Source organism: Lissotriton vulgaris, chromosome 5 (assembly GCF_964263255.1).
Source record: "Lissotriton vulgaris chromosome 5, aLisVul1.2, whole genome shotgun sequence".
NCBI classification, from domain to species: Eukaryota; Metazoa; Chordata; class Amphibia; order Caudata; family Salamandridae; genus Lissotriton; species Lissotriton vulgaris.
In genome coordinates, this window is record NC_141693.1 from 1,022,434,249 (window position 1) to 1,022,460,939 (window position 26,691).

At 48.3% G+C, this 26,691-nt stretch overlaps 1 protein-coding gene across 2 annotated transcripts in view; it reads left to right on the forward strand.

Moving 5' to 3' along the window:
- The window catches only part of ARMH3 (armadillo like helical domain containing 3), a 624,464-nt gene that overhangs the window by 592,664 nt on the left and 5,109 nt on the right, over positions 1-26,691 (forward strand). For both annotated transcript variants that reach the window (XM_086922652.1, XM_086922653.1), the window contains one exon: positions 1,675-1,791. In XM_086922652.1, the coding sequence (XP_086778778.1) occupies positions 1,675-1,791 (117 nt within the window). The remainder of the gene's footprint in view (positions 1-1,674; positions 1,792-26,691) is intronic.

A 26,691-nucleotide genomic window follows, 5' to 3' on the forward strand; every position in this document is an offset into this window, starting at 1 on the left:
GCAATCCTAAACTGTTTGATTTTGGCACTTGGTCATCGATTGTCCTGTAAAAGTGTGACGTGATATTTACAAACCATTTTATTGCAACCAGCCTTTTACTGGTCACCTAAGTTACAGGGAATACTGAGGCTATTCATTCTGTAACGTGTGCCCCAAAATCTGGCATAGCTCTGTTTTTTGTAGTTTAATTTAAAAGTATTTTGGGCATCCTGGAGTGTTCTAAGCCTTTCAATGATGGCACAGTTGCTGCTTTTAAGGCATTTTTGCATTCCCTTTTGGTGCTGTTCTAGTATTGCCTTGCGCAAGAACCAGCCTTGTACACTTTAGTTTAGATGGTGAGGTGGGTGCGAAATTTGCGTGAATTCCTTTGTAATAATTATACAATATTTCAGAAAAACTATGTGAACTGCAAAGTCTGCATTTAGTTTTTCATATTTGTGTGCAAAGAATTCATGTTCCGCGAACAGCAGCTGCTCTGTTCTGTTCAGTCATGGTGTTACTATGCTCCCCTGATGGAATAGAATTTTTGCACAAGCATACTTGAAGTTATTCGATGTGGCGTAGTGGCATCATGTTGGGTAACAACCATAACATGCCACAGACGTAATGAAAATTTCACCCAGGCTAGTTTTGAACCAGTTTGTCATTTTGTAAACATTCAATACACAATGCCCTCTACAGACTACCATATTTGGGTGCAGTAGGTGATAATGCTGCAGAGCACATTTGATTTCTTCATCTAGATACAATTAGGCTCTCATGGTTCGCGGAGTCCAGATGAACAGCAGGGGCGGCCTTAGGCATGTGCAAGCTGTGCACCTGCACAGGGCCACCAAACCCCAGGGGCCACCACGCCAATGTATATCCTTAATATAATAATCCTCTGAGTATGGTGGCCCCTGGCAGAGATTTGGTAACCTCCGGTTCTGTTCCACTTCCAAACACCTTCCAGATCTCCGAGGGGCTCCGTCCCACCCAGACCCCTACCTACGCTCCCTGCCCAGGGCTGCCATGAGCCTAGAGCCCCTGCAGAACAGTTCTTTGATTATTGAAGAGTCTTTGGTATAATGAACCATCTCTTGGCAGGTTGTTTCCTACATTGACATTTGACAAGCGTTGGATCATCAGTCTGTGCCCCTAAACATTTGACCCTCCGTGTTTAATGAGGTCCTTTAGTGGCCAAGTCCTTTATTTTGAGGGTTTTGCGTGTAGACCTCTGCAGTATTGCAATGTCGTCCTCATTTCAAATTGTCACCAAGACCTCTAGAAGGATGTTAGTCCTCCGACTGTGACTAGCTTTCACCACAAAACATTTTGGTTTCTTTTGTTTTATAGATTTGTTTAGGCCCCACTATCAAAATAGGAGAGCGCTGTACGCAGAACCTTTCTGGAAGTGAAGAACTTCCTGGGTGAAACTATAAATTAAGAGTAAGGTTTGTGTTTTTGACAGATATCCTATCCCCAGCACTCCGAGCCCATGAAAGAAACAACTGCATGTCTCACTGTTGATGTTGGGCACACCCATCTCCCTCTACTGCAAATTCTGTGTAAATAATTACCAGAAGAAAGTAGAAAGCAGATCGATGCGTTGTATTCTCTCTTTTTGAACCTGTATTATTGGCTTGTAGCTGTGAATGTCTGTGACCTCATAACGTTTTTTCTGATTCGTTGTAGGTCCTGGAAGTTGTGCGTTCTAATTATGACACCCTCACGCTGAAGCTTCAAGATGGCTTGGATCAGTATGAAAGATATGCAGAGCAACATAAAGAAGCAGCTTTCTTCAAAGAGTTGGTGAGCTTTTGCAGTAACTTAAACATTGGGAGCATAATTGCGTTTTGTGGATTGTAATTTATTAGTTTGGTGTTCCATATCCACTAAATATTGGCCTCATAAACTGGTTCGTTTATCTATCCTTGTCTGCCTCATTTGTAATTGATGGGGTATTAAAAGGCACTTCGACCGCTTAGCAGCGCAACATTTACCTAGAAGTTTGAAGATGCATATGCCTCAGAAAAGTAAAAATTGGTATTAATATGGATGCATGCAGATTTTCTCATCCTTCCCTTCTGTAAATCAAACGTTTCTACATTTTTGCAAGTAGCCAGACCGGAAGTTCAGCTGGTATCTAAATTGATTGCTGTAGAAGAGTTTGTGAGAGAACATAAGGACATATTTGGAGTTCAGCAGATGCAGCACATCTGCCAAAAAGTGGTGGACGTCCTGTCCGTCATATTAAAAGTGCATTTACTGATGTTAAAAACACTCTGAATAGTGTGGCTGGGACACACACCACAGGATCTCAGTAAGCATGTAGACGGTGACTTAGGTAATTGAATTCAACTTGTTTGCACCATTGTTTTCCCTCGATGGCCAAACTTTGGGGTAGCACATGGTTATCATGATGAACTTGCTGGTCTCTCTGATCCTTGTTTTGTAGAATTGTCCTGGGATCCATTCTTGATGGCAACCTGCTAGTTGGCTTTTGCAATCCCTTGCGTAACCAACTTGATATAACTGATAGCTATTTTGTCCTCTGCCTTTGCTGCTGACCCCTAAACTTAAATATACTGGGAGGCATACATTTCTATGCATCATCAGATAGTAGTGAGAAAATCCTATTGAGACGTTCCTAAAGTAAATTATATTTTCTCCATCACTCTCTTTGGCCGCACTGTTGAGGCCCTATCCTTTTGAGCAAGGTCGAGCTATACTTTTGTGCTCATTGTTCTTTCCTCCAGTGGCTGGTATATGATCCACTGGGTCTCCACTTTCTAGAAATTACTTTAAAGTCTCAGCTTTTATGTGAATTTACGTCTACAGCCATTTCTGGCTGCCAATATTTATTCTACAGAACTTTGACTAATGTGGAAAATTTCCAGTCTTCACTAGGATGAGTGCGTGGTTGTTTTCAATATGTTCTGGATCCCATTACTCCCATAATCAGAATACAGCATGTCCAGTTACTTACTAATCATTTGCCCATTGCTTTTGCTTCTCTTTATTTGGCTTGCTTTATTCGGGCAATGTAGCTAATATGCTTACTGCCAAGGGATATCACATAAATTGTCAGCATTGAACTATAATGACATCCTTAAACAAGATCCAAATTCTGTTGACTACCCAAACATAAATTGTAATTATGGCTAGTTTGCAACATAATTTTGTGGTGGTCTGTGGCCAGAGACATTTGAAACTGGATTGTGTAACCCTTTTTTCCACAATTACACCAATCTCCAAAATGCGAACTTACCCTAGGTCAGTTAAACTATTGTGCAAAACATGACATATTCAGACATTTTGAAAAGTATACTAACCTAAAATGAAGAAAATTAAAATGATATGCCTGTATAGCCACAGTTATGTTGTTCTGATAGAGACTGCTAGCCTCAAATTTGCGCTGGAAAGTGGAGACTACTCATCGATGACAAAGATCAAGAGGTGGGAGAATGGACCACTTGTAACCACGTTGCCAGGGTTCTTAATTCTTGGTGCCTTTCATAAAAACCCTCATACACGCACGTAGATTGTAAAGCGGTATATCTTGATTCTCCCCTTTAACGTTGCGTTAATGCATCATCATAGGGTTTTGCTTTCTGGTATGCTAATCTCCACCTGGAGTTAACCACTGGGTTCGCAGTAGTGTCCAGAGAAAAAATGTAGTTAAGTGCTCAGAGTGAAGTGGGTTAAAATTCTTTGTACATCCTAATTAATACGCAAATATTTAATGGAAAAAAAGAGGGGGCTGTTCAAGAAATTAAGCGACCCTGTTTGTCCTCTCGAACGCCAACTCCACACCGGTCTGACCTTGACCGATGACGCACCTGAAATCACTCGAAGCACTTGTGAGAAAATGGATTGTATTATATAGTGTGGTTGTGCAACCTCACCGTGTAATACTCTTACCAACCCCTTTAGGACCAGTAGGTTTCGTCTGTAAAACTCAACCAATCCGGGGTAGCTATGTCACTGAGAAGCAAGGCTTACACAAAGGAACGAGTGTTAAGCATTAAACAGCAACAAAGCAATTGAAGAAGGAATTCGGCACCAATTTATGAAAATAGACTGTATTTTTATAAGAATTTAGACACTAAAATGAAAACATCAGAGGGTTCCTGAAATATGGCTTTCACAAGATTAATAAATCAAGGCAATTTCATTGAACCACAAACGAGCCTTGGCAAATTCAATAAAATTCGACACAAACATTTTCAAAGAAAACTTAGAGAAGTGTCAGTGCAGTCGCGCAGAAGTACTTGGAGCAACCAACTTCAACAGGGAGCTAGTCAGGGAGACCAGCAGGGTCTTCTAAAACAGTTATCGTCACAAAAAAGAAGTCTTCAAGCTGTTTTGGGCACTTTATCCGCATTGTAGTGGGTCCCCATGGAGTGGTCCTGATGCAAGGGATGAAGGATGCTGAAGATGCTCTATGGAGCTGTGAGTGCGACAAGGTCCATTGGGGTCTACTCTGTTTCTTCCAATCTGTTGACCTCTTCCTGTAGAGTGTGGCATCTCGCTATCCCAGGGTGCACCATTCTGCCCACTCCTGAGATGGTGAGACCCCTCTTTCGGTGTTCAGACCTCCATAGCCCACCCCTGGGGTTTTTGCTACATGCCCCTGGAGAAGTTGGTTTGACAACTGGTATCCCCTCTCTGCTTCCCATGCCAGCTGTCTGCTTAACTAATGGGGCAGAGCTCCTCCATAATGTGACACATCTGCCCTTCAAAGGCAAATTCTCATTTGAAGCCTGCATTTTGGGGCTAACACTTAAACCTGCACGAAGGAGGCAACACCTCCCTGACCTGCAATCCCTCATTGTTCTCTTTCCTGAGAGCCATTGGCATGTCTCTCCAGAAGGGCAGAAAGCTTTCTCATGGAACAGGCTCCATGTGTGTCATGGAAGGCATTGGAGTTTTAAAGGCACTAAGGTGGCAACTTAGTAAAAGCATTGATTTCCACTTGAGATGCAAAAGTCGGGTTTAATGTAATGAGATATTTGATACCTTGGGGTGCCAACTTTGGTCGCCCTGTTCAGGAGTTAGCACAGCTAATGGGTCAGTGTGTAATCCTCTACTCACCAATTAGACGAACAAGTCTTTCTACAGTAAAAATTGTGGTTTTGAGTGTTTACTGTCAGGACGTGAAATACCTGTCCTACCCGTGTCATATTTTGCACCCTGCTTTAGGACACAGTAGGCCTGCCAGAGGTGTGTCTTACACAGATGTACAGGGGAAGTAGTAGCTTTGTCATGGCTTTTAATGGCAAAGTTAGGCTAGCAATACAGGACTGCTCTACCATTCTGTAGTGGCGGACTGGGGACTTGTTTTACTGGGGGGTATCCAGGGTAGCACAACCAGTGCTACAAGCCCTGGGGTACCCCTCTAACTTACATGCCCTGGGTACCAGGGTACCATATACTAGGGACTTGTAGCTAAGCCATTTACAATTTGGTACAGCCAATTGGACATACACTTTAGGGTCAGGGCACTAGCACTGAGGTCTGGTTAGCTGGCCTCAGTGCACTCTTGAGTTTAAAAAAAAAGAAACCGCAGCCTCAGTCAAAAAACTGTTGTGTTACTATACAAAAAGAGGCATTTCCTTACACGCCTCGTCACCCACTTGAATTCCAACACTCTAGACAACATTCTCTCCATTCCCATTTTGGGACTGACTCTGATAATGATTAGGACCCGGGTGATGAGTTCGCTCAGCCCTACCAAGATGACAATTGGTACGAAGACTTAGAGAAGGTAGTGGCCTTAACCTCCCTGGACATGGTTCTTTTTTCTCCTCCTGGACTGGCCACAGAAGAGTCCACTTCCTATGATATGGTGATGTGGAGGGTGGCTGAAGTACTTGATCTCCAGATCCCTAACTGGGAGGTTAAAACTAATGTCTAGACAGAGGTCTTAAGATCTTCTGAGCTCCTTCTTCCCTTTAACTAGGCATTGATAGATACCGTATCGGGAGCATTGGTCAAAAATTGCTCTGACCCCCATTTAATAGACAAACTAGAAGGCGTCATCCCCTTGCTCCAGGCAGCCCAACATTTCTTTCAGAGTACCCCTCGCTAGAAGGCCTAGTAGTACAGGCGTCTACCAGTCGATCTAATCCCCACACATTTCCCACTACCCACTCTAATAGGGAATCTAACCAAGTGGAAACACTTGACAAGCATGTCTTTTCTTTTACCAGCTTAGCCCTCTGATCCATTTGCACCAGCTATTTGTTGGGACACCACACTCCTGTCCTTTGGGATTATGTGGTACAAGTACTCCCTGTTGTGCCTGTAGACCTTCACTCTACTTTTTTAGGTGATCCAAAATTGTTGGGATGCTGCCAAGTCTTTGATTCGTTGTGGCTTGGACACCACTGATTTCAACGGGTGGGCCTTTGGCACAAGTGTTGCCATTCTCCGCGATGCGTGGCTGCGATCAACTGGGTTCCTGGCTGATGTCCTGTCCTCCTTAATGGACATGCCATTTGTTGGGACTCACCTCTTTGGGGACAAGGCTGATTCTGCATTTGAGATCTTTAAGGAGAGTAGTGCAAACTGTCCCTCTCTGAACCTTACTGTCCAGCCTTGTGAACCGCAAGAGTTCCACCATTTCTTTCACAGCTTTGACAACCCATCCAGCTCCAAAAGAAAACCCAGTGGTACCCAATCCAGCCTCCACAGAGAACGGCCATAGAGCCCATGGTGCCCATTAGCCTGATACCAAGGTAAGAGCGTTACATAGCAAACCCCGCCCCCTCCCCTCCCCCAGAAATCCCCCTGCCAAACCTCTTTACTGTGCCCTTCCCGGGACACAGCTACCCGATGGGAGGCAGAATCCACTGATTTTTACCGGGCTCCTAGGCATCACGTCAGTTAAGCGGGTCCTACAGATTGTTCTCAAGCGATACGCCTTGCCCTTTCTCTCTTCTTCGCTGCACCTTCTTCAGTCCCATCCGTGACTGACAGAGGTCCGTCAAAGGAGAGATGCTTGGACTTACTGCTGCAGAATGCTGCATCAGTAAATCCGATCCTTTTTGGCCAAAAGGCTGTTGAGAGAGTGGCAACAGCAGAAATAGGACATGGTTGTTATTCCCATTACTTCCTGGTGCCCAAGAAGGGTACATGTCTTTGGCCTTTTCTAGACCTGCACCCTCTCAATGTCTTCTTTTGGAATGAGCAGTTCAGAATGCTCACCCAAGCCCTGTTCTCATCTGTCTTTGACCTTGGATGGGTGCATTGGACCTACAGGATGCCTATGTCCAAATACCCGTCCAGCCAAACCCTGGGCACTGCCTGCGGTTCGTGGTCGGAGAAGAGAATTTTCAATTTAGTGTGCTCCTCTTTGCTCTCACCAGCACACCTTAGCTCTTTTAGAAAGTGATGGAGGTGTTGGCAGTATACCGTCCTAGGTCAGGGGTGCCAATCTTGCACCAGGCAGTTGTCAAGCGCTTCTAGACCTCAGCAAACCTCCTGTCATCTCTGGGTTCACTATTAACATGCCAAAGCCAAGCCTTACTCCTTCTCACATACTTACCTTCATCAGAGCCATTCTGGACATGGTTCAGTTTCATGCCTTTCCCTGGGAATGAGAACTCATGAAATTCAGGTTATGACCTCGATTTCAATGAGGTCGTCTCTGAGGCTGCTTAGACTGCTGCCTTCCTGCATTCTACTGGTGGAGCACACCAGTTGGCATATGTGGGCTTGGCAGTGAGATCTGAAGTCCCAGTGTGCATAGTGTCAGGGGAATTTTTACGATCTGGTCCAGATTTTGGAGCAGACTGCAAACTATCTGCAGTGATGGTTGTTGTACCACGATTGGGTCAATGACAGATCCCTCTCCCCTTCCCTACCCAGAGCTGAGAGTGGTAACTGATTTGAGTCAGCCACCTGGGAGAGGTGGAAATCAGAAACCCCTGGTCTCCAGCAGAGTCCTGGCTCCACATCAGCCTTCTGGAGCTTAGGGTCATCTGCTTGGGGTTGAAAGCTTTCCTGCCATCTGTGTAGGGAAGGCCGGTCTAGGAACATAACCGCCTTGTGGTACTACAACTAACAGGACAGGTTGAGGTCAAATACCCTGTTCCAGAAGATCTTGCACCTCTGGAAATGGCAGACATCAAGCAATTTTTCTGGTGGCAAACCACCTGACAGGATCAATTGAATGCCAGGGTAGACAAGTTTAGCTGTTGATGTTTAATGCATTACGAATGGCAGCTACACCCGGAGGTGGCGCAAGGTCTCTTGCGCAAATGCGGCGAACCTTAGCTTGATCTTTTCTTCACCGCAAGAACACACAATGTTGGCACTTCTGATTGTTGGAGCTTTGCTCAAAGACACTTTCCGCCTCAAGTGGAACATCACACTCCTGTACGCCTTTCTGACGATACCACTTCTGCCCTGAGTTCCTAGGATCAGGATAGGCCGAGCCCACATCATCCTAGTGGCTCCAGATTGAGCACCGAGAGTGTGGTATCCAGAAATCTTCACTTAAGCATGTGTCCTCAGATCAGGCTGCCTGTTCAGGAGTGTCTGCTGTTGCAGCAATAGGCAGGTTCAGCACCAGGCCTTCGCAATCTCCACCTTCATGCAGGGAGACCCCGTTCTGTGGTTGGCCTCTATCTATTAATATGATCAGAAGTCTAGGAATCTGTACACTACCAATTTGCTTTTGGGGCTCTGCGTCTGGGGACTCAGACAGTCTTGAATGCAACTGACATCAGCGTGCAGGAGTGGCGCATATATAGACCCCTCACAGCATTTCTGGAGTTGAATGGCGTCTGTGCAGAGGCACAAGGTACCACCTTATGGCTCTCAGAGGTTGTGCTGAAAAGTTTCGGGATACAGTCTGATGCTGGGGGAATATTCAAAAGGTGAGGAATCTGCAATTAGCTGGGTTCTCTACCAGAAAGAGCCTGCCTGTGTTTCTTAAATTTAAATAGGGCCATTTCAACAGGGGCCAGTTTAAGCATTTTACTCACTCATCTGTTGTGTTTTATAAGCTTCTCAGGTGCTTAAAATTAATTCTTTCTGATGTGTACTTAATCCCAAAGTTTCCTCATCTTGAACCCTTTCCAATCCTCAGGCTAGAATCAGAAGATTTTTAGCAATGCCAATTAAAGGCATCTGTTGGATGTTTGTGGTGCTAGTCCTGGACCGACTTGGCCACATCTCTATAAGTGATGAAGTGTTCCTTCCATGTCCAAATGGGGACTGGTGATATCAGTTCATTCTCTTCTGCACCTACAGATAGTGACATCTGGCAGTCGCAAATTCTATCTTGGAATTTTTTCCCGTTCTGTGATGATTTTTTAGACCAATCTCCACTAATATCTTCAGAATTAATGCCTTGTTCCAACTAATTCAGTGAGATGTCTAGCAGAAATTCACATTTGTCATTTCTGTGGTGTACTGATTATAAGAATCATGTGATCTCATATGACCTCTGCACCATCGTGCCCCACAAAGTTATATTGTGATGAAATGGGGTATATTATATGTCTGGTTATGCAAGACCTCTCCATGTAATACACTTAACACCCCCTTTATGACCATTAATTTTTGTTTGTTAAACCTTTAGCTCAACCCTGGGTAGCTGTGGCTCTGAACAGCCAGGCTACTACACCGGAACAAGTGTAAAATACTTAAACAACAGCAAAACAAGTTAAAAAGAAACAAGACACTCAGGAAATCCAACACTAATTTATAATAAATAGATTGCATTTTTATATAAATTTAGACACCATAAGGAAAAGATCTACAGGAATTTTTTGGAGATGCAGAATTTACAAGGTATAGTAAAGCAATATTTTTACCTCAACCGGGGACAAGCATTGGCAAATTCAGCGACACGCCTGCCCCTGGTTACCAAGCAAGGAACAATCAATCACAGCTCCTCGTTAGAGCACACTGCTGCTGGACTCACAGAGAATAGCATCCCACAGCAGAGGTGCTTAGGTGCAATCTTTGGTGGCCCTGAGATAGCGAAACCAGGGGCAAGCCAACAAGCAAACACTTGGGGCCACAAAGAAATGTGGCAGGCAGTAGGCAAGCACATTAATGCAGGCTACAAAGTGGCAGTCCCTCCTAAAGTCCAGAACTCAGCAGGCAACAGGCCAACGCAACAAAACAGTCAGTAAAATCGCAATCCCTGCTGGCAGCACAGTGGTCCTTTGCCATTGTGCACATGTAGAGCCAGGAGCATCTGTTACAAGTCCCACGCAGTTTTTAAAGATATGGGGTCAGAGTCTCTGTACTTACACTCAAAAATGCCTTTGATGTAGGGTGACTTCAAAAGGACCCTTATAGTTGCACAACAATCCCTTTCCACCCAGCCCTGGTTCCAGGTGATCAATAGGGAATAAATCAGCCCTTTGTGGTATGGCAGGACACAACCTATACAAATGTAAATGTGAACCACCTCTCCCTCTCCCAGCCCAGAAAGACTATCAGTATACATATGTATCCCCTGTCACACCCAGCCCTTCTTGTGTTGCGGCTGTCTGGAGAGAATGCACAAGGTGTTGCTGTCACCCAGCCCAGGCATGTTTTTGAGTCAGGCTGCAAAGCTCAAAGAGTTATAAACACAGAGAAATGTCCACTTTCTAAAAGTGCCATTTCTAAAATAGTACTGTAAAATCCAACTTCACCAATAAGTAGGATTTATCAGTACTATTCTGAACATACCAAACATGGCAACGCCAGTTCTTTCTGTCCGGGAATTACCAAAGTAAATAAGGCAATTCCCATTGCTAGCCTATGAGACGAGTAGGCCTCACAGCAGAGAAAAACAAAATAGGCTGTTTGTCACTAGCTGGGCGTACAGAACATAAAGGAACATGTCCTACCTTTGACTTACACAGCACCCTGCAAATAGGGCTACCTAAGGCCTACTTTAGGGATGACCTATGTGTAATGAAATGGGAGTTTAAGGCCTTTGCAAGTAGTTTTAAATGCCTAGTCAAAGTGGCAGTAAACTGTGCAAACAGGCTCTGCGGGGCAAGGCCTGAGACAGGTTTGAAAGGCTACCTTTGTGGGTGGCACAAGCAGTGCTGCAGGCCCACAAGTAGCATTTAATGTACAGGCCCTGGGTATATGAGATACCACTTTACAAGGGAATTACAAGTAAATTAAATATGGCAGTGGTAACGTGCCCAGAGTCCTAAAACCAACAAAAAAGTTAAGAAAAATAAGCAAAGAAAAGTAAAAAGTTTGCGGCTAATCCTGCAGAAAGGGCCAGGTCCAACAGGCTGGGTCTAATCTGAGGTTTAATGGCGAGTAAAAAAACGATGGGTTGGAAAGCTACCCAGAGCAATTGCCAGTGGTAAAGACTTAGTGCAAGCATTCCTCTCATAAACTTCTGTGTTGGTTGGTAAAGCCTTTCTTGTCGTATTTAGTGAGATGGCGTTTAGAGGTTACATTCACCCTTTTGCAATAGATGGTATTCTCACCAGCACTGAGAAATCCTTCCTATCTTCCATTGAGAGTCTTCTGTTGTTCCTGGCGGACCTGAACATTCAGGCTATCAAGGTATTCCAGCCACTTGACAAGTTCCTGGTTCCTTAAGGAATTGCAGGGTATGGAGACTGCAGTGAGACTTGAGTCAACAGTGAAATCATTTTCGGATGGTCTAAATTATCAAATTCACCTTGATCAGACTCTGATTCAAGTGTTACAACAATAGGCCACTGAGAATAACATTTAGTAGGGTAACTCTTCTTTCCACCTTGGCATGATGGGACAGCAATGTTGAACTCTTCCCGGTTAACATGGGGCATCCACTTATAGATGACTATAATGTTCTAAGATCTCGCAGCTGAAAGCAGCAGTTTCACATAAACATGTTGGAATTGTGGGCCATATTTTGCGTAAAGTTTCTTTATAGCCCAAGATTATCTGTTGCCTTGTGTAAGTCTTGATGGTCAGCACTGCTGCATTGTGTATTAGCAAGCAGGGAAGCATCAGCTGTAGGTGCTGTTGTGAGGAGATGATGTTCCTTTGTTCTTGTTGCCCGGACAACACATTGGGTTTGTGCCAGCTCATCTGGTGAACACTTTGAGCAGGTGGTCATCTGTGAACTATGAATGGGAACTGTAGCAAAGTATAATGGTAACAATTTTCCACACATGGGGCATAGTAGAAGTGAGCATTTTGTTTACCATCCAAAAATTAAGTGACCTCAAGATCAAGATAGCTAATCCCACTCCCCCGCCCATCCTAGCCTCCTGTCCACCGGTATTTCAAATTACAGTTATATCAATCTTGGTGTATAATCTAGATTTTAATTTCCCATAGTTTCCTGATTTCAGGAGGGGTTCTTCCAGTCTCACAATTCATACAGCTTTAGATTTAGTAATAAATCATGTTTCCTTTTAGTAGGAGATCAGGTCCCTTCATGTTAAGGAATGTGAATCAGAATTACATTTCTTGCCTAAAGTCCCTCTTTGTAGTTAAAATGATACTGCTGTCTCCCTAAATTTTGTTTGTCTATGCTCCAAATTCTCCTCCCTACAACAAAGAATATGAGGCTAGACTAATCATCCCATCCCCCCAATGTTTATAGGCAGAGTATATCAAAAAGCAAGAATTATCAACCACAAATAAACAGTGATTGGTTGGTTCTCTGTTGAGCTCTACAGCCACGGTTGTAATTTTTGGATTAGTCAGTACTTTTCATTAGCCCTAATCTGGCTCTCTAAATCTGATCTCTTTTCCACAGGATCATCTAGTATGGCTATAGGAATCAACCTTCCTCCTTTACCATGATCCTAATGTTGCCCCTGTCGTATGGGGTCGATAGTTCTGTATTTTCTTTTTTCTTTCTGTGCAGCACTTTATTTCATGTATTTGCTCCTTTGTGTCTGTCCTTTAGTAAAGGGATTAGATTTCATGAATTTTGCGTGCTGTCTGTTGGGGTATTTCCCATCGCACAATGATATGCATATCACTTGACAGTTGAACTCATTCATTTGCATCCCTAATCCTAATATTGTGTCTTCTTGCCCTACTTTCTAAGGGCTCAAATTACTTTAACTGGAGGGCCTCGACCTGAGCAAGAATGTTTTTACTCTTCCTGTGGTGTTCGGCAATTTTGCAGAAGAATCTTGTGCATCCCCTACCACCTCAAAGTCAGTCCCACACCTGTCCACGAAGAAACCCATTGGTTTCAAACCTTGTGTGACCTGTCACAAGCAAAGGTTGGTGACAGGCCTTCAGTTGGTGTGTCTGTGGTGCGTAGAACAGGACCATGACGCTACAACCTGTGCAGATTGCAGGGCCATGAATCCAAAACCATTCGGCAATGGGCCATTAAGCTTCTGCTGGCCACACGACTCGGAAACACTCCAGGTCCTGTACACCATAAGTCACTCACGCTGGTCACTATCGTAATCCTGTACATCTTCAGGTAACTTTCACAAGAAATCCCTTGATGCAGGGGGCTTCCAGGCTTGCCCATTCAAGGGGGCCCCCCTCATACCCTCCTGTGCGTTTGATTGCTTAAAAAAGAGCAGCTCCTGGAAGCCTGTTTACCACCGAGGTGAGAGTATAAAGAAAAACTTGCACATTATTGCTGTTTTTACTGTAAGGCCTCTCAGAAGCTGAATTGGGGTCACAAAGGGCCAGGGTTTGGAAGCCAGTTTCAAACCTGGCGACAGTTGTAGATCTGGATGCCTCTACCCCTTCGCTGCTATCTGTGCCACTTGGGGGGGAAAGCATGGGTCTTGTCGGAGATGGAGTCTCTGTGCTTTGTTGCTGCTTTGGTACTCGGCTGCTGGAAACCTTTGAAGAAAGTCTACAGGCATGCTGAAGCAGGGCACAGAGTCAAGTGCACCGCTCATACCTATCGCTGTTTCACTTCTCTGTTTTATTCGGCTGTGCAGCGACCTCTGTGAGGCTTTCCCTGGTTTCATGGAGAGGGACTGGTAGGTTCTAATGTAGTTCAGTACCAGTGAGAGCTGATGCCCCTAGATGACTTGCATGTTGAGGTTAGGACGATATCGTAAGTGTGTTCACTCTCTAATGTAAAAGGTAGCACAATAACAACTTTGCATGGCTACTGCATACATAGGGTACCCCATGCTCACATTATGAAGCTAACTGCACACATTTTTAAAGTAAATGTTCTTTGAAATGCAAATGTTAGATCCTTCACATAGCCTTGAAACCTACTTGGAACTGCTCGGAGAACCTCTGTCAGACATTCATTTTAAGCATTTCTTTTAAAGTCCATAATCCAATGCATCGGTGCAAATTTGACTATAACTTTGGAGGATGTTGCGGTTTAATTATCCTACTTCAGTAATAGCACCTGGTATAGGTCAGTAGTATATCTACACACATAGCTGCCAATTGACATCCACCCCGTGTCATAAGAATCCAGTGCTCACTTTTTAGCTATCATAAATATGCATTGTGGGACTGTAGTTTTATTTTTACTTTAGAAGGATGGGATTGTGGGATTAGAAATCATTGTTTTCACTATGCCTTTTGGATAGAATGTGGGCGACAAAAATACCAAATAATGTTAAAAATACTCAATTGGCTGGAGATGTCACATACAACATGAACACCACTTTGAACCAGTTCACATCAATGCTTCATGGTTGCCCATGCTACACATCTTTTGTTCTACAGATGTACTATTGCTGACGTCAATCACCTGTTTTCGTGGGAGAGGCTTACATAGCCATTGGTAGACTGGGAAGCCTCAATGTCTCTAATATGCTCCTGGCTTACTGCCCCTTGAGTGGCCCTATACACTGTAAAAAAAATTGTGCCCAGCTGCTGGCCATGCTGTCGGTGTTATGTGAGGTCTTGCTTCCCGTGCTACATCTAATTTTACATGCAGCTGTTGCTTATGCCTTGGTGTTTAGTACTGCTGCGTCCCATGCGGCATCTCCTTTGTGATGGGTGGTGCCCCTGCTCCTTGCTTCCCATGTTATATTTATTTTGTGACAGAGGCTTGCACTGCTTCTTCCATTCCTGGCTGTATTTTTCTTTGTTTATGAGCAAGGCTTGCATTACTCCTGCTTTTTTCGTACAGCATCTGTTTTATAGTGGAGGCTTATAATTCTCTTTTCTTCCTGAGCTGTGTCTATGTGAGGGAGGCTTGTACTGAACAGTTATGAATTATGATCATTTACAATGAGGAGTGCCTTCTGTTTTTCTGTCTTCCCTTTCTCAGTGTTCAGCCTCTTGATGTCCTGGTTTCTCATCTGGCACTGTGTGCTGGAGGGGGTTCTTGAAAATGATGTGGACTTGGAAGAGGAAATCACAGTGCCCATCTTTGAAAGTGGATGGGTGTGATACATGTCCTTGAATTCCAGCAAGCGAGTGAAGCAAGCTGGGCCAACTTTTCCTAGAGGGCTCAAAGTGGGGTTCTCTTCCGAAGAAACATTTGAAAAAAAATTGGGTCAAATAGTTTATTTTAAAGATCTTTGAAAATTTGGTAAAAAACACGGGCTTAAAATGTCACTCAAATATTGAAATAGTTAGTGCATTCAGGTAGTGGGTGCTGCCAAGGTTCACACATAATTGGGCGGGACCCAATCATTGGTTTAGCACATACCTATCTGGTGGTTTCACCTAATGGAAGGTAAATATTTCGGAATTGTGATAGGTCTGTGCCAAGGGTAAATATGTAGAATCCTAGGGTAAGAGAATCCCAAAGTCGGGTATTACTTTGTGGATACAGGAAGTCCAATATTATATTCTAAGTATTTTCCTCTTTATTCAAATGCAAGTGAACACAAGAACAGCCAGCACATGTTTTGCCCAAAAGTCCAGCTGGCCAAGGGCTTTTTCAAGGCAAGCTGTGAAAACTTCTGAGGGAAAGGTCAAAATTTGTTAGATTGTTATCGCTTTGAAATCTGAAACATCCTGAATCGGGATGCGTAGTGCGGTCTCTGTGGTACGGTCACTTTTATTCTCACTTAAACTCTTTCTCTCACTCCTTCACACACTCTCAAACTGCCTTTCCCTCATTCTCAATCACACTAACTCTTACTGTTACTCATTCTCGCTACTGTCTTATGTGTGTACCATAGGATCTGCACATTTTACCAATTAATGCGCCTGTTGAACTCTTATAAATGCTTCAAAGGCCTTTTAGAATATAGAGACTAGTTCAACCTGCAAGGTAAAGATAATGAAAACAGTTCAGACATACTTTGAGAAGTAAGGCAGGATTTTTAGGAAAGTAACCATAATGTGAAAACATGGCACTCTCCTCTCCAAAGAGTCATGTCATATTTTTAGAGCCTACTGTTTTCTATAGACCTGTTGTGGAGAATACCAACACTTACAGTCTGCTTTGAGCTTGCCCACTGCTACTCACTGCTCAGCTTTCTTGTTAATCACAAATGTTTGTTTGTTGTGCAATAGTTTCCTTCCTCCTCTTGTGTTTCTCCCTTCCCTGGAGCATAGCTTCTTAACCATAATTTTAATTAGATGATTTTTATCCGTCCACATCTTGACATCAAGGAACTACTTTTCATCTTCTGAACACCCCATGGGAGTTCATGTGTGTTCATGCTCTCTCCCACATGTGCTGTTCCTCCTCACATCCATTCCACCCACGCTCTCTGTGTTACTTCCCCTCTCTTCTCCCAGTTGCTCTGTAAAAGCACAGTAACGGGTACCAGTGGCGTAACAAAACATGAGGGGGCCCCCCTGCAAACTACATGGAGGGGGCCCCCCTCCCATTCTCCGTGCCAGTCTAGAGCTCTCAGGCCAGCGACCCGCCATACTGCGAGGGATGCGGGGCGATCGTTACGCCACTGTCACCAATCCAGCCGTTATAAGTAACACTGGATGGTGGAGTCAAAGGTTGGGCTTAGTCTGCCCGCAGGCTATCATAGGTGGCGGTCCATTCATTACAGGCTCCCTGCCATCAGTATGCCGGGGAAGTTTGCCCAATTTTAGGTGGGTTTCCTGATGCAGACTCCTGTCATGATATACAACACCGGGCTCACTCATCGTTCAGTTTTGACAAAAGTGCATCCACTGCTCCTTCTCGTTTCCGTTTTAAGACATTGGACAAAGCTTCAATGCAGTATTTCAAAAGCAGATGTAACCACCAAGAGCACATTTTGATAATACATTTTTATTTTTATTAGACAATAGCAATCTTAAGAGGCATTGCATAGCTTCATACACACTTTGACCTCAATTCCATCACAGTCTCTCTCTCTCTCTCTGTCAGTCAGTATCTCTCTTTCAGTCAGTCAGTCTATCTCTCTCTGTCATTCAGTCTCTCTTAGTCAGTCACTCTCTCTGTCAGTCAGTCAGTCTCTCTCTCTCTCTCTTTCTCTCTCTGTCAGTCTGTCAGCCAGTCAGTCTCTCTCTGTCAGTCAGTCTCTCTCTCTCTGTCAGTCAGTCTATCACTCGCTGGCATTCAGTCTCTCTCAGTCAGTCTCTCTCTGTCAGTCTCTCTGTCAGTCTCTCTTAGTCAGTCTCTCTCTCTGTCAGTCAGTCTCTCTCTCTGTCAGAGTCTCAGTCTCTCTCTCGGTCAGTCAGTCTCTCTGTGAGTCTCTCTATCAGTCAGTCTCTGTCAGTCAGTCTCTGTCAGTCAGTCTCTCTCTGTTGGTCAGTCTCTCTTTCTCTGTCAGTCTCTCAGTCTCTTTCTCTCTCTGTCAGTCTCTGTCAGTCAGTCAGTCTCTCTCTCAGTCAGTCAGTCAGACTCTCTCTCAGTCAGTCAGTCAGTCTCTCTCTCAGTCAGTCAGTCTCTCTCTCTCCCAGTCAGTCTCTCTCTCCCAGTCAGTCAGTCTCTCTCAGTCAGTCATTCTCTCTCTACCCCAGTCAGTCAGTCTCTCTCTCTATGTCAGTCAGTCAGTCTGTCAGTCAGACTCTCTCACTCAGTCAGTCTCTCTCTCTGTCAGTCTCTCACTCAGTCAGTCTCTCACTCAGTCAGTCTCTCACCGAGTCAGTCTCTCTCTCTGTCAGTCTCTCTCTCTGTCAGTCTCTCTCTCTGTCAGTCTCTCTCTCTCTGTCAGTCTCTCTCTCAGTCAGTCTCTCTCACAGTCAGTCTCTCAGTCAGTCTCTCTCTCAGTCAGTCTCTCTCTCAGGCAGTCTCTCTCAGGCAGTCTCTCTCAGGCAGTCTCTCTCTGCCAGTCAGTCTCTCTCAGAGTCAATCAATCTATCTCTCTGTCAGTCAGTCTCTCTGCCTCTCTCTCTCAGTCTCTCTCTCAGTCAGTTTCTCTCTACCTCAGCCAGTCTCTGTCAGTCAGTCTCACTGTCAGTCAGTCTCACTCTCAATCAGTCTCTCTCTCTCTCTCTGTCAGTCAGTCACTCTCTCTCTGTCAGTTTCTCAGTCAGTCAGTCTCTCGGTCAGCCAGTATTCAGTCTCTGAGTCAGTCAGTCAGTTTCTACTCTCTCTCCACTCTCTCCATTCGCTCTCTCAACTCTGTCCACTCTATCTCTACTGTCTCTCTCTCCACGGTCTCTCCTCTGTCTCTCTCTCCACTGTCTCCCTCCACTGTCTCCCTCCACTCTCTCTCTCTCCACCCTCTCTCCCTTCTCTCTCTACTCTCTCCACTCTCTCGCTCCACTCTCTCGCTCCACTCTCTCGCTCCACTCTCTCTCCACTCACTCTCTCTCCACTCACTCTCTCTCCACTCACTCTCTCTCCACTCACTCTCTCTCCACTGTCTCTCTCCACTGTCTCTCTCTCCACTGTCTCTCTCTCTCCACTGTCTCTCTCTACTCTCCATTCTCTCTCCACTCTCTCTCTCCACTCTTTCTCTCTCATTCCACTCTCTCTCTCTCCACTCACTCTCTCTCCACTCACTCTCTCGCTCCACTCTCTCTCTCCACTCACTCTCTCTCTCCACTCTCTCTCTCCACTCTATCTCTCTCTCCACTCTATCTCTCTCTCCACTCTATCTCTCTCTCCACTCTATCTCTCTCTCCACTCTATCTCTCCACTCTCTCTCTCCACTCTCTCTCTCTCCACTCTCTCTCTCTCCACTCTCTCTCTCCACTCTCTCTCTCTCTCCACTCTCTCTCTCTCTCCACTCTCTCTCTCTCCACTCTCTCGCCATGCTCTCTCCACTCTCTCTCCACTCTCGGTCTCTCCACTGTCTATCTCCACTCTCTCTACTCTCTCTCTCTCTACTCCCTCTCTCCACTCTCTCTCTCTCCACTCTCTCTCTCTCCACTCTCTCTCTCTCCACTCTCTCTCTCTCCACTCTCGGTCTCTCTCCACTCTCTCCAGTGTCTCTCCATGCTCTCTCCACTCTCTCACCACTCTCGGTCTCTCCACTGTCTATCTCCACTCTCTCTCCACTGTCTACTCTGTCTCCACTGTCTCTCTCCACTCTCTCTCTCTCTCTAGCCACTCTCTCTCTCCACTGTTTCTCTCCACTGTTTCTCTCCACTGTTTCTCTCCACTCTCTCTCTCTCTCCACTCTCTCCCACTCTCCCTCACAAAGTAGTGTGCGTTTCATGGGTGTCCGCAGAAATGTTTCCAGGGGGGGGCACATTTTTAACTTCATCACCATCCCCCCTTGCACCCTTCTCCCCTCTGCCTTGCACCCTTCTTGCCCTCCCTCTTGCACCCTTCTCCCCTTTCCCTTGTACCCTAGTCCACCTCCGCCTTGCACCCTTTTCTACCTTGCACCATTCTCCCCTCTGCCTTGCACCCTTCTCCCCTCTGCCTTGCACCCTTCTCCTCTCTGTCTTGCACCCTATTCCACCCCTGCCTTGCACCCTTCTCTAACTTTCACCCTTCTCCTTGCACCATTCTCCCCTCTGCCTTGCACCCTTCTCCCCTCTGCCTTGCACCCTTCTCCCCTCTGCCTTGCACCCTTCTCCCCTCTGCCTTTCACCCTTCTCCCCCTCCCCCTTGCACCCTTCTCCCCCTCCGCCTTGCACCCTTCTCTACCTTGCACCCTTCTCCTCTCTTCCTTGCACCCTTCTCCCCTCTGCCTTTCACCCTTCTCCCATCCGCCATGCACCCTTCTCCCCCTCCGCCTTGCACCCTTCTCTACCTTGCACCCTTCTCCTCTCTGCCTTGCACCCTTCTCCCCTCTGCCTTGCACCCTTCTCCCCTCTGCCTTGCACCCTTCTCCTCTCTGCCTTGCACCCTTCTCCCCTCTGCCTTGCACCCTTCTCCCCTCCACCTTGCATCCTTCTCCCCTCTGCCTTGCACCCTTCTCCCCTCCGCCTTGCACCCTTCTCCTCTCTGCCTTGCACCCTTCTCCCCTCTACCTTGCACCCTTCTCCCCCTCCGCCTTGCACCCTTCTCTACCTTCCACCCTTCTCCTCTCTTCCTTGCACCCTTCTCCTCTTTGCCTTGCACCCTTCTCTTCTCTGCCTTGCACACTTCTCCCCTCTGCCTTGCACCCTTCTCCCCTCTGCCTTGCACCCTTCTCCCATCTACCTTGCACCCTTCTCCCCTCTGCCTTTCACCCTTCTCCCCTCTGCCGTTCACCCTTCTCCCCTCTGCCTTTCACCATTCTCCCCTCTGCCTTGCACCCTTCTCCCCTCTGCCTTGCACCCTTCTCCCCTCCACCTTGCATCCTTCTCCCCTCCCCCCTCCGCCTTGCACCCTTCTCCCCTCCGCCATGCAACCTTCTCCTTTCTGCCTTGCACCCTTCTCCCCTCCGCCTTGCACCCTTCTCCTCTCTACCTTGCACCCTTCTCCCCCTCCGCCTTGCACCCTTCTCTACCTTGCACCCTTCTCCTCTCTTCCTTGCACCCTTCTCCTCTCTTCCTTGCACCATTCTCCCCTCTGCCTTGCACCCTTCTCCCCTCTGCCTTGCACCCTTCTCCCCTCTGCCTTGCACCCTTCTCCCCTCTGCCTTGCACCCTTCTCCCCTCTGCCTTGCACCCTTCTCCCCTCTGCCTTGCACCCTTCTCCCCTCTGCCTTGCACCCTTCTCCCCTCTGCCTTGCACCCTTCTCCCCTCTGCCTTGCACCCTTCTCCCCCTCCGCCTTGCACCCTTCTCCCTCTCCGCCTTGCACCCTTCTCTACCTTGCACCCTTCTCCTCTCTTCCTTGCACCCTTCTCCCCTCTGCCTTTCACCCTTCTCCCATCTGCCATGCACCCTTCTCCCCCTCCGCCTTGCACCCTTCTCTACCTTGCACCCTTCTCCTCTCTGCCTTCCACCCTTCTCCCCTCTGCCTTGCACCCTTCTCCCCTCTGCCTTGCACCCTTCTGCCCTCTGCCTTGCACCCTTCTCCCCTCTGCCTTGCACCCTTCTCCCCTCTGCCTTGCACCCTTCTCCCCTCTGCCTTGCACCCTTCTCCCCTCCGCCTTGCACCCTTCTCCCCTCTGCCTTGCACCCTTCTTCCCTCTGCCTTGCACCCTTCTCCCCTCCGCCTTGCACCCTTCTTCTCTCTGCCTTGCACCCTTCTCCCCTCTACCCTGCACCCTTCTCCCCCTCCGCCTTGCACCCTTCTCTACCTTCCACCCTTCTCCTCTCTTCCTTGCACCCTTCTCCTCTTTGCCTTGCACCCTTCTCCTCTTTGCCTTGCACCCTTCTCTTCTCTGCCTTGCACACTTCTCCCCTCTGCCTTGCACCCTTCTCCCCTCTGCCTTGCACCCTTCTCCCGTCTACCTTGCACCCTTCTCCCCTCTGCCTTTCACCCTTCTCCCCTCTGCCTTTCACCCTTCTCCCCTCTGCCTTTCACCCTTCTCCCATCTGCCATGCACCCTTCTCCCCCTCTGCCTTGCACCCTTCTCCCCCTCTGCCTTGCACCCTTCTCTACCTTGCACCCTTCTCCTCTCTCCCTTGCACCCTTCTCTACCTTGCACCCTTCTCCTCTCTTCCTTGCACCCTTCTCCCCTCTGCCTTTCACCCTTCTCCCATCTGCCATGCACCCTTCTCCCCCTCCGCCTTGCACCCTTCTCTACCTTGCACCCTTCTCCTCTCTGCCTTGCACCCTTCTCCCCTCTGCCTTGCACCCTTCTCCCCTCTGCCTTGCACCCTTCTGCCCTCTGCCTTGCACCCTTCTCCCCTCTGCCTTGCACCCTTCTCCCCTCTGCCTTGCACCCTTCTCCCCTCTGCCTTGCACCCTTCTCCCCTCCGCCTTGCACCCTTCTCCCCTCTGCCTTGCACCCTTCTTCCCTCTGCCTTGCACCCTTCTCCCCTCCGCCTTGCACCCTTCTTCTCTCTGCCTTGCACCCTTCTCCCCTCTACCCTGCACCCTTCTCCCCCTCCGCCTTGCACCCTTCTCTACCTTCCACCCTTCTCCTCTCTTCCTTGCACCCTTCTCCTCTTTGCCTTGCACCCTTCTCCTCTTTGCCTTGCACCCTTCTCTTCTCTGCCTTGCACACTTCTCCCCTCTGCCTTGCACCCTTCTCCCCTCTGCCTTGCACCCTTCTCCCGTCTACCTTGCACCCTTCTCCCCTCTGCCTTTCACCCTTCTCCCCTCTGCCTTTCACCCTTCTCCCCTCTGCCTTTCACCCTTCTCCCATCTGCCATGCACCCTTCTCCCCCTCTGCCTTGCACCCTTCTCCCCCTCTGCCTTGCACCCTTCTCTACCTTGCACCCTTCTCCTCTCTCCCTTGCACCCTTCTCCTCTCTCCCTTGCACCCTTCTCCCCTCTGCCTTGCACCCTTCTCCCCTCTGCCTTGCACCCTTCTCCCCTTCACCTTGCACCCTTCTCCCCTCCACCTTGCACCCTTCTCCCCTCCCCCCTCCGCCTTGCACCCTTCTCCCCTCCGCCATGCAACCTTCTCCTATCTGCCTTGCACCCTTCTCCCCTCCACCTTGCACCCTTCTCCTCTCTACCTTGCACCCTTCTCCCCCTCCGCCTTGCACCCTTCTCTACCTTGCACCCTTCTCCTCTCTTCCTTGCACCCTTCTCCTCTTTGCCTTGCACCCTTCTCCTCTTTGCCTTGCACCCTTCTCTTCTCTGCCTTGCACCCTTCTCCTCTTTGCCTTGCACCCTTCTCTTCTCTGCCTTGCACCCTTCTCCTCTTTGCCTTGCACCCTTCTCCTATCTGCCTTGCACCCTTCTCCCCTCCGCCTTGCACCCTTCTCCTATCTGCCTTGCACCCTTCTCCCCTCCGCCTTGCACCCTTCTCCCCTCCGCCTTGCACCCTTCTCCTCTCTACCTTGCACCCTTCTCCCCCTCCGCCTTGCACCCTTCTCTACCTTGCACCCTTCTCCTCTCTTCCTTGCACCCTTCTCCTCTTTGCCTGGCACCCTTCTCCTCTTTGCCTTGCACCCTTCTCTTCTCTGCCTTGCACCCTTCTCCTCTTTGCCTTGCACCCTTCTCCTCTTTGCCTTGCACCCTTCTCCTCTTTGCCTTGCACCCTTCTCCCCTCCGCCTTGCACCCTTCTCCTCTCTTCCTTGCACCCTTCTCCTCTTTGCCTTGCACCCTTCTCCTCTTTGCCTTGCACCCTTCTCTTCTCTGCCTTGCACCCTTCTCCTCTTTGCCTTGCACCCTTCTCTTCTCTGCCTTGCACCCTTCTCTTCTCTGCCTTGCACCCTTCTCCTCTTTGCCTTGCACCCTTCTCCTGTCTGCCTTGCACCCTTCTCCTCTCTGCCTTGCACCCATCTCCCCTCTGCCTTGCACCCTTCTCCTCTCTGCCTTGCACCCTTCTCTACCATGCATCCTTCTCCCCCTCTGCCTTGCACCCTTCTCCCCCTCTGCCTTGCACCCTTCTCGGCCCCCCTTTCCCTCTCCCTGCGGATGCCCATGGTGTGTTCTAACAAGCGTGCTTACCTGAGGGCACCATTTTGCTGCCTTGTCCCTTCTCATGTGAGCTTTGCCCTGGAGAATACTCTGTCTGGGGGCCCCCACTCCCACCCTTGTCAGGGTCCCGAGCACTGCTCTGTGCTGTCTCTTGCTCTTGCTCTCTGAGGCCCCTACCCCATCCTTGTCCCTGTCTCTTCTCTTCTCTTGTGGGGTGGGCCCCCCACCCTCTCTTCTCTTCTCTTGTGGGGTGGGCCCCCCACCCCATCCTTGTCCCTGTCTCTTCTGTTCTCTTGTGGGTGGGCCCCCCCGCCCCATCCTTGTCCCTTCTCGGATGGGGGCCTGTCCCTGTCTCTTCTCTTCTCTTGTGGGGTGGGCCCCCCACCCTCTCTTCTCTTCTCTTGTGGGGTGGGCCCCCCACCCCATCCTTGTCCCTGTCTCTTCTGTTCTCTTGTGGGTGGGCCCCCCCGCCCCATCCTTGTCCCTTCTCGGATGGGGGCCTGTCCCTGTCTCTTCTCTTCTCTTCTCTTGTGGGGTGGGCCCCCCCCCGCCCCATCCTTGTCCCTGTCTCTTCTCGGATGGGGGCCTGTCCCTGTCTCTTCTCTTCTCTTCTCTTGTGGGGTGGGGCCCCCACCCCCACCCCATCCTTGTCCCTGTCTCTTCTCTTCTCTTGTGGGGTGGGCCCCCCACCCCATCCTTGTCTGTCTCTTCTCGGATGGGGGCCTGTCCCTGTCTCTTCTCTTCTCTTCTCTTGTGGGGTGGGCCCCCCACCCCATCCTTGTCCCTGTCTCTTCTCGGATGGGGGCCTGTCCCTGTCTCTTCTCTTCTCTTCTCTTCTCTTGTGGGGTGGGCCCCCCACCCCATCCTTGTCTCTTCTCGGATGGGGGCCTGTCCCTGTCTCTTCTCTTCTCTTGTGGGGTGGGCCCCCACCCCATCCTTGTCCCTGTCTCTTCTCGGATGGGGGCCTGTCCCTGTCTCTTCTCTTCTCTTATCTTCTCTTGTGGGGTGGGCCCCCCACCCCATCCTTGTCCCTGTCTCTTCTCGGATGGGGGCCTGTCCCTGTCTCTTCTCTTGTGGGGTGGACCCCCACCCCATCCTTGTCCCTGTCTCTTCTGTTCTCTTGTGGGTGGGCCCCCCACCCCATCCTTGTCCCTGTCTCTTCTCTTCTCTTCTCTTGTGGGGTGGGGCTCCCACCCCATCCTTGTCCCTGTCTCTTCTCTTCTCTTGTGGGGTGGGCCCCCCACCCCCCTTGTCTGTCTCTTCTCGGATGGGGGCCTGTCCCTGTCTCTTCTCTTCTCTTCTCTTCTCTTCTCTTCTCTTCTCTTCTCTTGTGGGGTGGGCCCCCCACCCCATCCTTGTCCCTTCTCGGATGGGGGCCTGTCCCTGTCTCTTCTCTTCTCTTCTCTTGTGGGGTGGGCCCCCCACCCCATCCTTGTCCCCGTCTCTTCTCGGATGGGGGCCTGTCCCTGTCTCTTCTCTTCTCTTGTGGGGTGGGCCCCCCACCCCATCCTTGTCTCTGTCTCTTCTCTTCTCTTGTGGGGTGAAGCCCCCACCCCATCCTTGTCCCTGTCTCTTCTCTTCTCCTGTGGGGTCGGCCCCCCACCCCATCCTTGTCCCTGTCTCTTCTCTTTTCTTGTGGGGTGGGCTTTGTTTATCGAGAGGAGAGAGTGGGGGCCGGGCTCTGTGCTGCCTCAGAGGAGCAGTGGAGACTGCTGTCTCTGGGGCCCCGTCCTCGTCCTCGTCCTCTTTCCGGGACTGCCTCTGGCTCTGACTGAAGAGAAACAATGTATATTGATACTTTGTTTCTCTTCAGTCAGAGGAAGGGGGCGAAGGGCTCCGAGCAGGCTGCACCTGCTTCAGACGCAGAGGGAGAGAGGCTTGCTTCAGCGCAGACCTCTCTCACAGCTCTCAGAAGAGCTGAGGGGGACGGGCCCCCAGGGGGCCCCCTTCATTATCTGTAAAGAGTGAGGCCCCCCCGCAATGCGGGGGCTGCGGGGGCGTTTGTTACGCCCCTGACGGGTACACGTTCTCCAGTGTTTGACTAAAAAAGCAGACTGCTGGTATAGGTGTATCCCCTGGGTTCTCAACAAGTTGCATCAAAGCACAGACCTTCATATACGAGGCAGCATGTATTACACTGGGAGAGGGACAGGTTGCTGCACTCCATCTCTGCTAGTGATGTCCTTTATTCCAGAGCCTCATAAATCATCTTACCGGGCTGCTGCATAGCACAAGTTGTACTGAGATTTTGTTCCAGTTCGAAGACCTGTGAAAAGTAAATTAGGCTTTGGATCCTTTTTACTTTAAACATGGGCCGTCCCTGAACCACAACCTCAGACAGCTGTTATGTTCTTTTAAGTACCTACAATTAGTCCTCGTGTTTGTTTTATTTTTTTAAGGTGGCTCATGTGCAAAAGACAATATAAATTATGCTAAGAATTTCCAGCGTGAATGGTATTTGAAAAATAAACCGCACTGTGTTTGTAAAGACTGAAAACATGATTTAAGGGTTCATTTTTGACATAGCTTAAGATAGGAGTTCGCTTCTCCTCCAGTATTTTAAAATGAAGGTTTTTTGTTTAACTTTTCGTTAAAGCAGAGCTCTTTAAGCAATGTTTTTTTTAAACCGTGCTCTATAAATAAGAATTGCCAACGCCAATAGCTTGACTTTAGCATTCTAAGTGTGACATATTGGCTTGGCAATGCTTTTTAGTGTACATATGAATGGCAGTGGTAAGTTTAGATACATCCAAACACACAGCACAGCTACAAAGAGTAAGTCATTGCTTACATGATGTGCACACTTTAACAATGTGGTAGCTGGTATGGCAATGTGAGCTGTCTCAAATGCAGCCCGACTCCCCTCGCAGTACTATTAATGGTGTCAGTTTGGGAAACTTACTAGGTGTAATGCTGCGCAGTGTGGTGAATGGGGAAGCTGAGATTTTAACAGAGGCCTCGTGGGTCCTGTAGCTGCTAGGCAATTCCCCATGCATGGAACAGTGGCGCATGGGGTACACCGCACCATGTTGACTGTTTTTCTCTGAAAA